This window comes from Grampus griseus (assembly GCF_964374135.1).
Source record: "Grampus griseus genome assembly, chromosome: 13".
In the NCBI taxonomy this organism is placed as follows: domain Eukaryota; kingdom Metazoa; phylum Chordata; class Mammalia; order Artiodactyla; family Delphinidae; genus Grampus; species Grampus griseus.
In genome coordinates, this window is record NC_139007.1 from 32,043,892 (window position 1) to 32,057,601 (window position 13,710).

The following is a 13,710-nucleotide window of genomic DNA, read 5'->3' on the forward strand; positions in this document are numbered from 1 at the left end:
TAACATATAAAGTATAAAGATACATTTTCCTGTTCTTAAAACTGAAGTCTGGTCTTATGAAAATCCTCATTGCCTATTGTTTTAAAAGATCAACATTTACTGTCAATGACTTAAAATCTACACCAGGAATCTAACAATATTCAAGATATGGCAAGAATCATGGAAGTTATTAGAAGGGCTATAATAGAACAAAGCACCAGCAAAAACCTCTTCTGTAAAGGATAGGCTGTGGTTACAAAAAAAGAAGTTCACCATGTCACATTCGTATTATGTTTTATAGTTACTTAAGGTATAGTTGTTTAACAATTGCTTGGAAAAAAAAAAAGAATGGTATTAAGCAACAACAACAAAAATCTAAGTATACAACATACCTGAGTTCGTAAAATTTCACTTTTTGACAACTGCATATCACCAGTCAATTCTTTCACAATGATGCCCAGTGGCTCTAGACGTTTGCTGAAGTAATTTGTCATTTCAGCTGCCAACGCTTTCATTGGAGCAACATATACAATCTGCGCCAAAGAAACACTAGCTTGATGAATGAGCAAAAACTACAACGTCAATACAAGTCACTATTTATTGTGAAATATGATTCTAGCCACTTAGGGCGAAAAATCTTAATAGTGATATATGAAAAGTACTTATCTTTGTTGTATAAGTGTGCAGCTGTTTACAGGACAATGGAATTTGTTGATATAGCCTTATCACTTTGAAAACTGGTGCTTCAAAGCTAAGTGCATTTCATAGTTTTCACAGGGGTAGTGGGATTTTCATAACACAAATAGGGATTGCCTAAAAGTAATGAAGTAAATCATGCAGCATTCTTTACATGACTTCATGTATAATATCCTTAAAAACTTCCAGATCTCATGTAACATGTACAACTGCAAAATGATTTTAAATTTTACAATTTAAAAAGCTGTTGTCGGGAAAAAAAAAAAAAAAAAAGAAGAAGCTGTTGTCGGACTTGTTAATTTCCTACCTTAAATTCATTCTTTCTGATAACACCTTGTTGAAAATGCTGGCGAATTTCATGCAAAACTGTAAGCATTGCAATGTTGGTCTTTCCAGCTCCAGTAGGGGCACAAATCAGCATGTTCTCATTGGTGTTGTAGGCAGTCTCAAACACAATTGACTGGATTCTATTGAGTCTTCTCATCCCTTTAAAAGCCAGCTGTCCAATCTAAAAACGACATGACCCACTATAAATGATAATACGTGAAGGTCTCATACAAAACATTAAATGCAAATTTTTAGTGATAAAAAACCAAATGACTAATTTGTTTAGTCTCTCAATGTGTCCTGTATTTAAACTAAGTGTGCACAGTTGACAACTCACAACTATTGTACAATTCTAATGCACTTGGGAATTGTAACCCACTAAATTTGAAAAATATGATAATGAGACTATACCTGTATCTTTGTACACAATCCTAAGTACAAAACCATGATAATAATGTAATGAAACAAAATTAAACAGGTATCTTTTGATTTCATATGATGATAGCCTAGTTTATTTAGATTGAGGATAACAAATGAAAGTGCAAACAAGAAAATTCCTGGGGATATAAATCAATAAGAAATTCTGTTTCAATATGTTATGGATTTTTAAAGATACTTTTTTGAAAAGGCATCCTTAAGAGTAGGAATAACAGCTGTAGATTATGTTTGTTCAGAACTTACACTGTGACACATGCAATTGTAAGCACTTTCATATATTTATTTATTTAATCCTCAAAACAATTCTATAGTATAGGTACCATTATTATGTCCTTTTAATAGAGAAGAAATTAAAGACACAGAGTGGTTAATTAATTTTTCCTAAGATCTTCTATACGAAAAGTCTTTAGAGATGAAAACTACAATGTCTGAGAGTAAACAAAACACTGGATGGAATTAATGGCAGGAAACTGGAATAGCTATATTAATGCCAGAAAAAAATTGATTTAAAAGCCAAGAATATTACCAGGAATAGAGACCCAGTCATTTCATGAAGAAGATCATTCAATCCTAAATGTTTATATACCCAATAACAGATCTTCAAAACACATGAAGCAAAAACTGACAGACATGCAAAGGGAAATAGGCAAATCTGCAATTTCAGTCAGAGATTTCAACATCCTTCTCCAAGAACTGATAAGTCAAGTAGGTGTGAAAATCAGCAAGGCTACAATAGATTTGAACAGCACTATCAACCAATTTGACCTGACTGACATTTATTCATCTAACAATAATTCTCCTCGATTGTTCATGGAACATTTAACAAGATATATATATATATATATATATGCCATATTCTGGGCCATAAAACAAGTCTTAATAAATTGAAAAGGAAGCAATACATACAAAATATATTCCCTGATCACAATGGAGTTAAATTAGAAATCCTTACTAGAAATATCCTTAGAAAATATACAAATATTTGGAACTAAATAACGTTCTTCTTAAATAACCCATGGATGAAAGAAGGACTCAAAAGGGAAATTAACTATTCTTAACTGAAGAAAACGAAAACTCAACGTATGAGAATTTGTGGATGTTGCTAAAGCACTATTCAAGGAAAAATATATAGCACTAGCCACCTATATGAAAAAAGAGGAAAGGTTTCAAATGAATGACTTCATCTTTCAAAATAAGATATTAGAAAAAGGAAAAATTAAAACCGAAGTAAAACAGAATAAAAGAAATAATAAAGATCAAAGTAGATATCAATGAAATGAAAACAGAAAAGCTTATTCTTTGAGATCAATAAAATTGATTAATCCCTAAGCCAGACTGATCAGGAAAAAAAGAGAGAAGACAGGGAATTCCCTAGCAGTCCAGTGGTTAGGACTCAACACTCTCACTGCCGAGGTCCTGGGTTCAATCCCTGGTTGGGGAACTAAGATCCCACAAGCTACGTGGTGTGTCCAAAAAAAAAGAGAAGACACAAATTACTAATGCCAAGAATGAGAAGGATGGCATCACTACAGATGCTGCAGATATTAAAATAATATAAGGGAATATTATAAATGACTTTATGCCAATGAATTTGACCATTTAGATCAGATGGACAACTTTCTTAAAAGACACAAATTACCAAAGCTCATTCATGAAGAAATATACAACTTAAATAACTCTGTATCTGTTACAGAAATTAAGGCTGAAGTTAAAATCCTTCCCACAAAGAAAACTCTAGGCCCAAACAGTTTCACTGGTAAATTCTACCTAACATTTAATGAGGAAATAACACCAATTTTTCATGGAGTTTTAGACTGTTCAGAAAAACTGCAGAGGAGAGAATACTTTCCAAATCATTCTATGAGGCAAGCTTTCCGCTAATACCAAAACCAGACAAAATAAAACTGCAGACCAATATCCTTTATGAACATAGAAAAAAATTATAAACAAAACTTTAGTATATCGAATTCTACAACATAATACTATATCATTACCAAGTGGGGATTATCACAGGAATGCAGGGTTAGTTTAACATTCAAACTCAATGTAATTCACCATAATAATACACTATAATGGAAAAGCCATATGATCATCTCAATAGATGTAGAAAAATAATTTGACAAAATCCTACAGCCATTCCCAACCAAAAAGAAAAACAATGTCTCAGCAAACTAGAAATAGAAGGGAATTCCTCAAACTGTCAAAGGATATCTAAAAAAACCCTACAGCTCATACTATACTTAATGGTTAAAGACTAAATGCTTTCCCCTAAAATCAAGAACAAGATATTACACTCACCACTTAACACCATACTATATGTTATACTCACCACTTATCATAGTACTATAGGTTCCAGTCAGTGCAATCCAGGAAAAAAAAATTATTTTTTAATTTAAAAATAAAGGCATTCATATAGGAAAGGAAGAAGAAAAACTGTCTTTATTTAGAGATGACATGATTTCCTAGGCAAAAATCTGATGGAATCTACAAAAAATCTCCTAACACTAATAAGTGAATTTAAGAAGGTTGGAGGATACATGACCAGCATTTTTTTAAAATTATATTTCTGTATACTATCAATGAAAAGTCTGAAAGTAAAAAATTTTTAAAAATCAATTACAATAGCATCAAAATTATAAAAAATTTAAGAGATAGGAAACACTTATGTACTAAAAACTATGTAATTTTGCTAACAGAATGAAAAAAAATCTATGAAAGATGTCAGTTCTTCCCAAATTGATATATAGATTCAATGCAAATCCAATTCAATATCTCAGCAGGCTTTTCTATAGAAATTAACAAGCTGGTTCTAAAATCCATATGGAAACACAGAGGATCTAGAAGAGACAAAACAACTGTGAAACAAAAGAACAATGTAAGAGAGCTAAAACTACCTGATTTCAAGGATTATTAAAAAACTAGAGAAATCAAAACAGCATGGTATTGGCATAAAGATAAATAGATCGAGGAACAGAATAAGGAATCCACAAAGAAACCCTCACATATACGGATGGCTGATTTTTGACAAAGGCTCAAAGGCAATGCAAATGACAAAGGATAGCATTTTCAATCAATGATGCTGGAATAAATGGATAGCCACACGCAAAAAATAAACTTGGATCCATACCTCCTACCATATACAAAAGTTAACTCAGAATGGATCATTGACCTAAAATGAAACTTAAAACTATAAAACGTGTTCAAGAAAATAAAAGATAAATTTTCTGTGGTCCTGAGTTAGGCCAAGATTTCTTAAACACAGCATAATCTATAAACAAACAAATTGATAAACTGGACTTAAGCAAAACGAAAAACTTATAGTCTTCAAGATAATGTTAAGAAAATGAAAGAAGAAGCCACAGCACAGGAGAATATCTCTGTGAAGCTTACAAGTGATAAAGGACTTGCATCCAGAATATATAAAGAATTCTCCAAACACAATGATAAGAAAACACACAATCCAATTTTTTAAATGGTCAAAAGATTTGAACAGTCACTTCACCAAAGAAAGTATGCGGATGGCAATAAGCACACAAAAAAGATGTTCAACACCGTGAGTCATTAGGGAATTGAAAGTTAAAACCACAATGAGATAACACTATACACCTATTAAAATGCCTCAAAATTTTTTAAATGCTTATTGCAAGTGTTGGTGGGGACGTGAAGGAACTGGCACTTAATTTTTAAAAAGTTAAACATACACTTCACGTGATCCAGCCATACCACTTCTAGGTTTTACCCAAGAGGAAAAAAAAAAAGTATATGTACGTACAAAAACTTGTAAACAAGTGTCCATAGCAGCTTTATCTGTAATAGGCTAAGACTAGAAACAACTCATATGTCCATCAAAAGATGAATGGATAAATACAATGTAGCACATTCATACAGTGGGATACTACTCAGTGATAAGAAGGAATGAATCACTGAAACATGTAAAATAAGGATGAATCTCAAAATGATTGTTGAATGAAAGAAGCCAGACAAAAAAAGGAATACATACTGCATGGTTACATTTATATAGAAATCTAGAAAATACAAACTAATCTATAGTGACAGAAAGCAGATTAGTTGATGCTTGGGGGTAGGGAGGTGGGTGGAGGGAGAGATCGGAGGGCTTGCAGGGGGCAGGAAACACTTTTTGAAAGTGACCGTTATGTTCACTATCTTGATTGTGGTGATGGTTTCACATGTGTTTACATACTCTAACTTATCAAATTTTCACTTTAAATATATATGGTTTATTGTATGTCAAGTATACCTCAATAAAGCTGTCTTTTTAAAATTAAAAATAATTTTATAGACTTATCTGTTATATCCACTTATGCCTTCATTTGGATACACACACCTTGAAGATATCAGAGTAGTATCTCTAGGGCCTAGAAACTCTTGGGCAGACCGATTAAACACCTTGAGAGTACCAGCGATACTTTCTCATCGATCTCTGCTGATGACTCAGCCTTGGACTGGCAGTGCAGCACATTTTTCAGAACACGAGGCTTAGGGTCAGAGGCCCAGGTCAAAAGATTGGCTTTGTATTTGCAATGTAACTTTCAACATAATTAACACCTCTGAGTTCTATTTCCTCATCTGTAAAATAAGGTTATACTATCACACAAGGAAATTAAAAAAATAATAAAAATAGCCAACAATTACAGAGTTCTTATTATGAGCCAATCACAGGGTAAATCCTTCATATGAATATCCTAATTATTTGTAATAACCATACCAGATTATTTTACAGATGGGGAAACAGAGATTTCAAAAGACTTAAGTTCACACAGCTATAAATGGTGAAGTTAGGATTCGAAGATAGTGTAACTTCAGAATCATAGTCTTTAATTGCTAATGTTTATAAACCATATAGTATAAACCATACACAGTGTAGGTACTTGCAACTGTGTTGAAATAAATTAATAGCATCTATTATCATCACTGTCATATATCATCTTTGTTTTTTATATGAAGCTTCTAAAATACTATGGTAAGTGAATCCTACAATTTCCAGTCTTTATAGACTCATGACAGAAGTCCACTATTCCTAAACTATAAATCTGATCATGTCACATTCCAGCTTGAAGATTTTCTGAGACTTCTCACTGTCCATTTTAACTATACAGGGTATGTAGCATACAAGATCTTTCAAGGCACAGAAGGTATAGCAAATAGAATCCTTGAAAATGTGAACCCTTGTTATTATCTTCCACTACTGCCATCTATACATACTATTCTCTGGACATTCTTTGTGCCTTTGCACAACCTATAATACCTTTCCCAGCATTGAGAAGCTCTTCATTATCATTCAAGTTCAAATGTAATCTCTGGTCCCCTCCAATTCCATACACAATTAATATATTTATGCATTTATACTCTGCCATATTTCAAAAGATTTAGGGAACTCCCATTTCTCTCAGCAGCTGGACATTCACACCACCCCCTTTATATATATATTGCCATTATGGCCCTTAACCACAAACACTGAAATGATTTATTTATACGTATATCCGGCCCACTGGATTTAAACTAAGGATTCAGTTTTACTACTCTCTGCATTACCATAGTACCTAACCAATTGCCAGGAACATAATAGGTCTCTAAATAAATTTTCACTGATTGATAAATCAGTTGAATAAATGAGGGAAAAAGTCTTAAAAATCTTAAAAAGATACACACTTCATTCACAATATCTTCCAAAGGAAGAGTAAACTGGATCTAAGCAAAATATGTAGCAGTTCCAGAAAAAACCTATATTCAATCTTGAATAAGAAACATTTCTTTTGTTCCTAAAGGTTACAGTTCAATCAAGAAGCAAACTAAGGCATTAGAAGAATATACTCACAAACAAACCTATTACACATGGAGGTTTATAACATTCTATTCAATTCAACAATCATTTACTGATCACTTGTATAAATATTACTATACTAAGAATTTATGTCAGTATAAATATTTCTTCTCTTAACAAAAGTAAGACAGTGTCTAAAATGATCCTTAGAATATTTAGCTTGTGGTTTAAGGGGGAAAAAAGGTGATAAAATTATATTACGTCATTTCAGTTGTCTATAATAAAGACATGGACTATATGTTGAGCTATCTGAGGGGAGAGAGCGTCACTAAGAAGGATGCTCTTTCAGGTAGAAGGAACTGAGTATTAGAAAAACACCTGGAACTAGTTAAAAGTTAGTAGTTGTGTGACAGAGATGGGAGGAAGGGGAAGCAGAGATAATGAAGATGGAAAAGTAGGTTATGACCAGACTATGAAGACGGGACTACCATAGAGACTCACCTACCTCTAAAGATTTTCCTGAAAGAATATAGGGTAGTGGAGGAAACTAAGGCCTAGAGAAGTTAAGCAACTCACCCGAGTCCACACTGCTAGTAAACTGTGGAAGAGATGAGACCTGAACTGAGTTTGTCTTAGCTCCAAAGAAAAACACCTGGAACTAGTTAAAAGTTAGTAGTTGTGTGACAGAGATGGGAGGAAGGGGAAGCAGAGATAATGAAGATGGAAAAGTAGGTTATGACCAGACTATGAAGACGGGACTACCATAGAGACTCACCTACCTCTAAAGATTTTCCTGAAAGAATATAGGGTAGTGGAGGAAACTAAGGCCTAGAGAAGTTAAACAACTCACCCGAGTCCACACTGCTAGTAAACTGTGGAAGAGATGAAACCTGAACTGAGTTTGTCTTAGCTCCAAACACAAATTACCACCAAATATACCGTCTAAAATACTACCATACAATGATTCAGTTTGCCAATTAAAAAGTCTCGACATTCATTTAAAAACCATTGCAAAAGATTCCTTAAATTACTGTTGCATATATATAGTCTTTACTAGCAACAGAATATGCTGATGAGAAACAAGTTACCAAAAAAAAAGCAAACCCCTACAAAAATTTATAAATTACTTCCACAGCCCACATTCTGCCCCCTCCCCCCAAAGTTCATTTTTGTTTTTCATTTTAAATTTAGAAAAATGGATGAAATAATTTTCAAAATAAACTTGTTGGTAAAAAAAATAAAAGGAATGGGTACAGGCAGCAACTTTAACAGTATTAAAAAATATCACTAGAGGATTCAGTATGTTTCAAGTTATGTTTGTGAGCTACTAGAACATGAGATAATTAAGTTAAAGTTCACTGAGCATAAGGAATTTCTTGTATTGATATAATATTCAAATTATATTCACGAATATCTTAAGAAAACAAAAGATTAAAGAGGAAGAAAAAGTGTGACTATATCAAAACTCTATTTTACTTAAATTTAGAACTATGTAGTAATAATATTCATTGTTTTATTTATATTTCATACATACACTAATGTCTAATTAAATGGCACTAACAATCATTGCTTCCAAATATTTGATATTCTTCTAACTTAGAAGAAACACAGGTGTTCATTTTATACATGAATGAATATACAAAATTGAACTGCAATTATTTTTCTTAGCATCTTAGTATTTGCTCTTAAATAGAAAAATGAGTATCATGGCTAATTTATCATAAAGGCTTTATGTTTAGCACAGTCATTTGAAATATGTACCATTTTCCCTTTTAATTAGTTTTAACTAAGCATTTTCAATACATCATAATCAGTAGATGAAAATGTTACAAGTTTCATCCTAAATCCACTTGTCTATGTATATTTCAGATTCATCAGACTACTAATCTTACAGAAATGACATGACTCATATATGCAATCCCATAGAAAATATGTTTCTGATATACTTTATCAAACACTAGCTACACAGGCCGTTACCAAATGCACGCTTTATTTTTAAAAAATAATCTGGATGATACTATTTACCTGGAAGAACAAAAATGTACACTAGGGGCTTCCCAGGTGGCGCAGTGGTTAAGAATCCGCCTGCCAATGCAGGGGACACGGGTTCGATCCCTGGTCCGGGAAGATCCCACACGCTACGAAGCAACTAAGCCTGTGTGCCACAACTACTGAGGCTGTGCTCTAGAGCCCGCAAGCCACAACTACTGAGCCCATGAGCCACAACTACTGAAGTCCATGAGCCTAGAGCCCATGCTCTGCAACAAGAGAAGCCACTGCAATGAGAAGCCCGCGCACCGCAACGAAGAGTAGCCCCCGCTCGCCGCAACTAGAGAAAGCCCATGTGCAGTAACAAAGACCCAACACAGTCAAAAATAAATAAATAAATTTATTTTAAAAATGTACACTACACATACTGCACTAACTGTTTATAGTAATCAAATGTAGGTACTTATACTGCCAGTCAGTTAAAATGCATTAACTGGGTATCTAAGATGAAGCCAGGATCATGTCATCCCTTCCAAGTTAGTATATGTATCATAAGCTTAAGTTTTAAATATTCTAACAGCAAACATCAATTTCAGCATGTATTTAGGAAAAATCATATAGATACCAAAGACATACATTATATAATCTTCACAGTTTGAGTTTCCTCTGGCTCTAGATAGCATGTGCCTTAGGTTCAAAATTTCAGAATCAGAGATGATCACAGCTCGGTATAGGCAGTCCAAGTTCTATATGCTGGAATCCACCACTCTAATTCTTCCCACAAACCATGTTCCACACCACAAACTACTTAACAGCCATGGAAGGTATTCTATTCACTAAGATGGAAAGATCTTGTTATTTGAAAAAAGCAAGATGCATACCCATATTATAATATGCTACTTTTCTCAAAGATGGTGGGGGTGGGGAGTAGGGAATAAGAATCTGCTGTTTATATATATTTAACAGTTAACACTAAAATATGTTTATATTTGCTTGTAGACATTCTGGGAGAATACATAAAATCTAATACTGTGATTTTTAATAGACTGAAATAAGGATCTGGGCAGACAGGGGACAAGGATAAATTATGAGACTTTTCACTACTTAAAGATTTCTAGCTTTTAAAATGTGATAATACCTATGCAAAAAGAAAAAGGTAAAACACACACACACAAAGATATACAACTGACTTCCTTAAAAAAACGGAAAAACTAAAGATCTGTCTGATTAAATGGAGATGCCTAAATGAGCTCTCAAGTATTGCAAAAATATTTCATATTAAAAAGTTCTTATTATTCCTAGAGTTTTACCCTCCAGAGACAAAAAGGTAATTTAAAAAACCTTCAGAAGAGTAATTCAATTTAAGTCATATGTCCCTCCACTCACTGTCCTCCTCAACATTCTCTTTTTTGGTCTTAATAGGCTGAGTTCCTCAAAGGTTTCTCTCAATTAAAAGTTTAGGAATAGAAGAAACAGCAGGTTCTCTTCCTACATCCAATACCTGTAGCATTAGAGCTGGGACCTCACCAGGACTCTATGGTTTCAACAAAAGTACAGACCTGTTATTAACTGCAAAGCCTAAACCACACCTGGCCATTATCTAAAACGTACCCTCCCATTCGTTCATCGTACACTGAACTCTGCCTACCAAGTGCCAAGCTGTGAGGACTTACTCTCTGTCCTCAAGAGCTAAAGGCGAAGCAAGTGAATCTGGACCACCAGGAGTCTGTTACTTGGGTCCCAACTATACCTCTGCTACCACACACGTCCACACCCTAACCTTTAAAGGAACGGAACCAGGGAAGACCTGGCACGCTACTTCACTGACGGCCAACCCCAAACTGATGATCTGTGACCAGATCAGTAGACTAATACATTATAAAAACAAAACCTAAAATGTTAAGTTATCTTTAATGCTCTTAATTAGAGATAAACACATAAGATAATATATTCCTTATTATTTAAGTTGGCAATTAAGTTGTTCACTAATCCATTTAATGATAATAGTACCAGTTAGCTACCACTTCTAATTGAGCACATACTACACACTAGGCTTTGCTTTAAATGCTTTAAGGGGATTATTTCTCTCAACATCGAAAGAAAACCCACGAAGTAGGTCTTTCTTATTACCTTTATTTTACAGATGGGGAAACTTGGCATGGAGAGATTAGAGAGTTTGCCCTAGGATAAATGGCCTGTAAGTAGTCGAGCAAGGACTGGAACAAAAGTTCAAATTTTAAAGTCCAAGTTAAAAACTTGTAAAGCTTACTGATTTCATTACTTTACACTTTTATTCCTTATGCTGACTTTTTAACAAAGTAACTTAATTTTATAAAAATAAATATAAAAATATAAAGTCAATGAAAATACTGACCATACTAATAATCAAATAAATGCAAAATAGAGTCAGAGTACTTTTTAATCTGGGTGTTTAAGATTTTTTAAAAACTGATTATTCTTGGTAATGTTTACATCTTCATATGCATCATACACATTGCTTTTAAATGATCAACATTAATAAATTTGCATATCATTTAACCTAAAAATTCTACCTCCAAAAATGTATCCAAGTTAAACTAACAACAAGAATGTCAGATAAATAAGCAAAAAGATGTCTGCTAAAATATCATTTATAATAAAAAAAACTAATACAAGTTGAACGTCCATAAATAGACTGAGATCAGTAATTCATAATGCATTCTTTATGAATTACAGTAGTTAAATAGGATGAGGAAGATATATATGCTTATAACATGCCACAGAACAGTAACATAATTAAATATAATCTGTTAATACAAAAAAATTATGGAAAGATATACATCAAACTGTTCCATTGGATCTGGGATTATAAAGGAAGTTTTACCTTCTGTTTTGTAAGTTTAGATATTACATTTTAGATATTACTTTTTTTATAGAACAGATTTTATAATCAGCTTCACAAAAACGCTTTACTCTTTACATAAAAAAAAAATTTATCTTTTTTTTTTTTGCGATACGCAGGCCTCTCACGTTGCGGAGCACAGGCTCTGGACGCGCAGGCTCAGCAGCCATGGCTCACGGGCCCAGCTGCTCCACGGCATGTGGGATCTTCCCGGACCAGGGCACGAACCCGTGTCCCCTGCATCGGCAGGCGGACTCTCAACCACTGCGCCACCAGGGAAGCCCCAAAAAAATTTATCTTAAGGAAAAACAAAAGGGGAAGAAGACCTACTGTATGGTGTCTTAATGTATTAAAAGTAATAATAATTTCTTTCTTGACAGATATAAATACCTAATGTTTTTATGTCAATATAAAGTAACTGATTCACCCTGTTTTTCATTGTCATATAAAGAGTTCTACATCTTTACCAAACCCCAAATTTCCAATTTGTACTCCCACTTGAAAACTGAAATATTACTGAATTCTGTTAATTAAGAAATTAAAAAAAGAAAAAAAGAGATAAGAAAGACAGTGTATGGCCACTATTATTTCCTCTTTACTGAAGAGTTGTGTGTTTTAATGTTTCATGATATTAATTCATTTTGAACCAGACAATCTGGGTAGAGGAAATTAAGTCTTAGCAACAAAAGACCTCAGGAGAGTAATCTGCTGTTAAGTCTTTGAAGGAAATAAGATTGTAAAATTTTGTGAAAAACAGGTAAGTTAGTTACTGTCTAAAATGAAACTGAGCCAATCTGCATTACATACAAAAAAGCAGTAAGAAATCACAATGCATAATTCATAATCCTTTCATATTATTTAAAGGAATGCATTTACATCATTTAGAAGAGTAACCAAAAATACTCAATATGCCCTTAAGTGTCAATTCCTAAAAATTCTCTCATCCTGAAAATAGTCCATTTCACAACAACCAAATGGGACTTCTAAATATATTGTACTCCCTGATGACAAAATGATAAATAAGTAGGTATTACTGGCCTTGAAGAGAAGAAAACAAGGAGAGAAAAACGAATAATAGCAACACTGCTAGATTTAATTGAGGACTTAAGGCATAATGGGTGTTAGAAAGGAGCACTAACCTCTTCTTGGAAGCGTAAGGTACGCTCCTCATTCCCAGGTTTGAGCTAAGGCTTACCTGCTGAGAAAACTGAAGAAAAAACCTCAAGAGGGAATTTTAAAAGACAAACAAGATTCTGGCTGCACAGTAACAAAGTCCACCAATGAACCATAAGATTGCACATGTGGGTTTCTACCAGCACACTCTTAACAAGTCAGCAGGTCAGATGTCCTTCTGAAACACCTTCACCAACGTGCTATGCCGAGAGTCACATTCCCAATGCACGAGAAGACAGCAAAAGACATGACTGAACCTCACTTAGGAGTTTGATTTGGCTAGGTTTTGTTTGCTTGTGTTTAGACAGAACCATCAGAATAAGCGAGGGCTTGATTCACAAAACCAGTATTACAATTACATATACAAACTTCAGATGCAATTAGAGATAAAGAAATTAGAGATAAAGAACCTGGCATTTTCTACTAAGTTAATCAATTATTTTCA

At 33.6% G+C, this 13,710-nt stretch overlaps 1 protein-coding gene across 1 annotated transcript in view; it reads right to left on the bottom strand.

Annotated features, from left to right (window-relative positions):
* Window positions 1-13,710, bottom strand: part of ASCC3 (activating signal cointegrator 1 complex subunit 3) — a 333,359-nt gene that overhangs the window by 233,280 nt on the left and 86,369 nt on the right. Inside the window, exons 9-10 of the mRNA XM_082669278.1 lie at window positions 983-1,183; window positions 372-512 (exon numbers count right to left, since the gene is read on the bottom strand). Of these exons, the coding sequence (XP_082525404.1) occupies window positions 372-512; window positions 983-1,183 (342 nt within the window). The remainder of the gene's footprint in view (window positions 1-371; window positions 513-982; window positions 1,184-13,710) is intronic.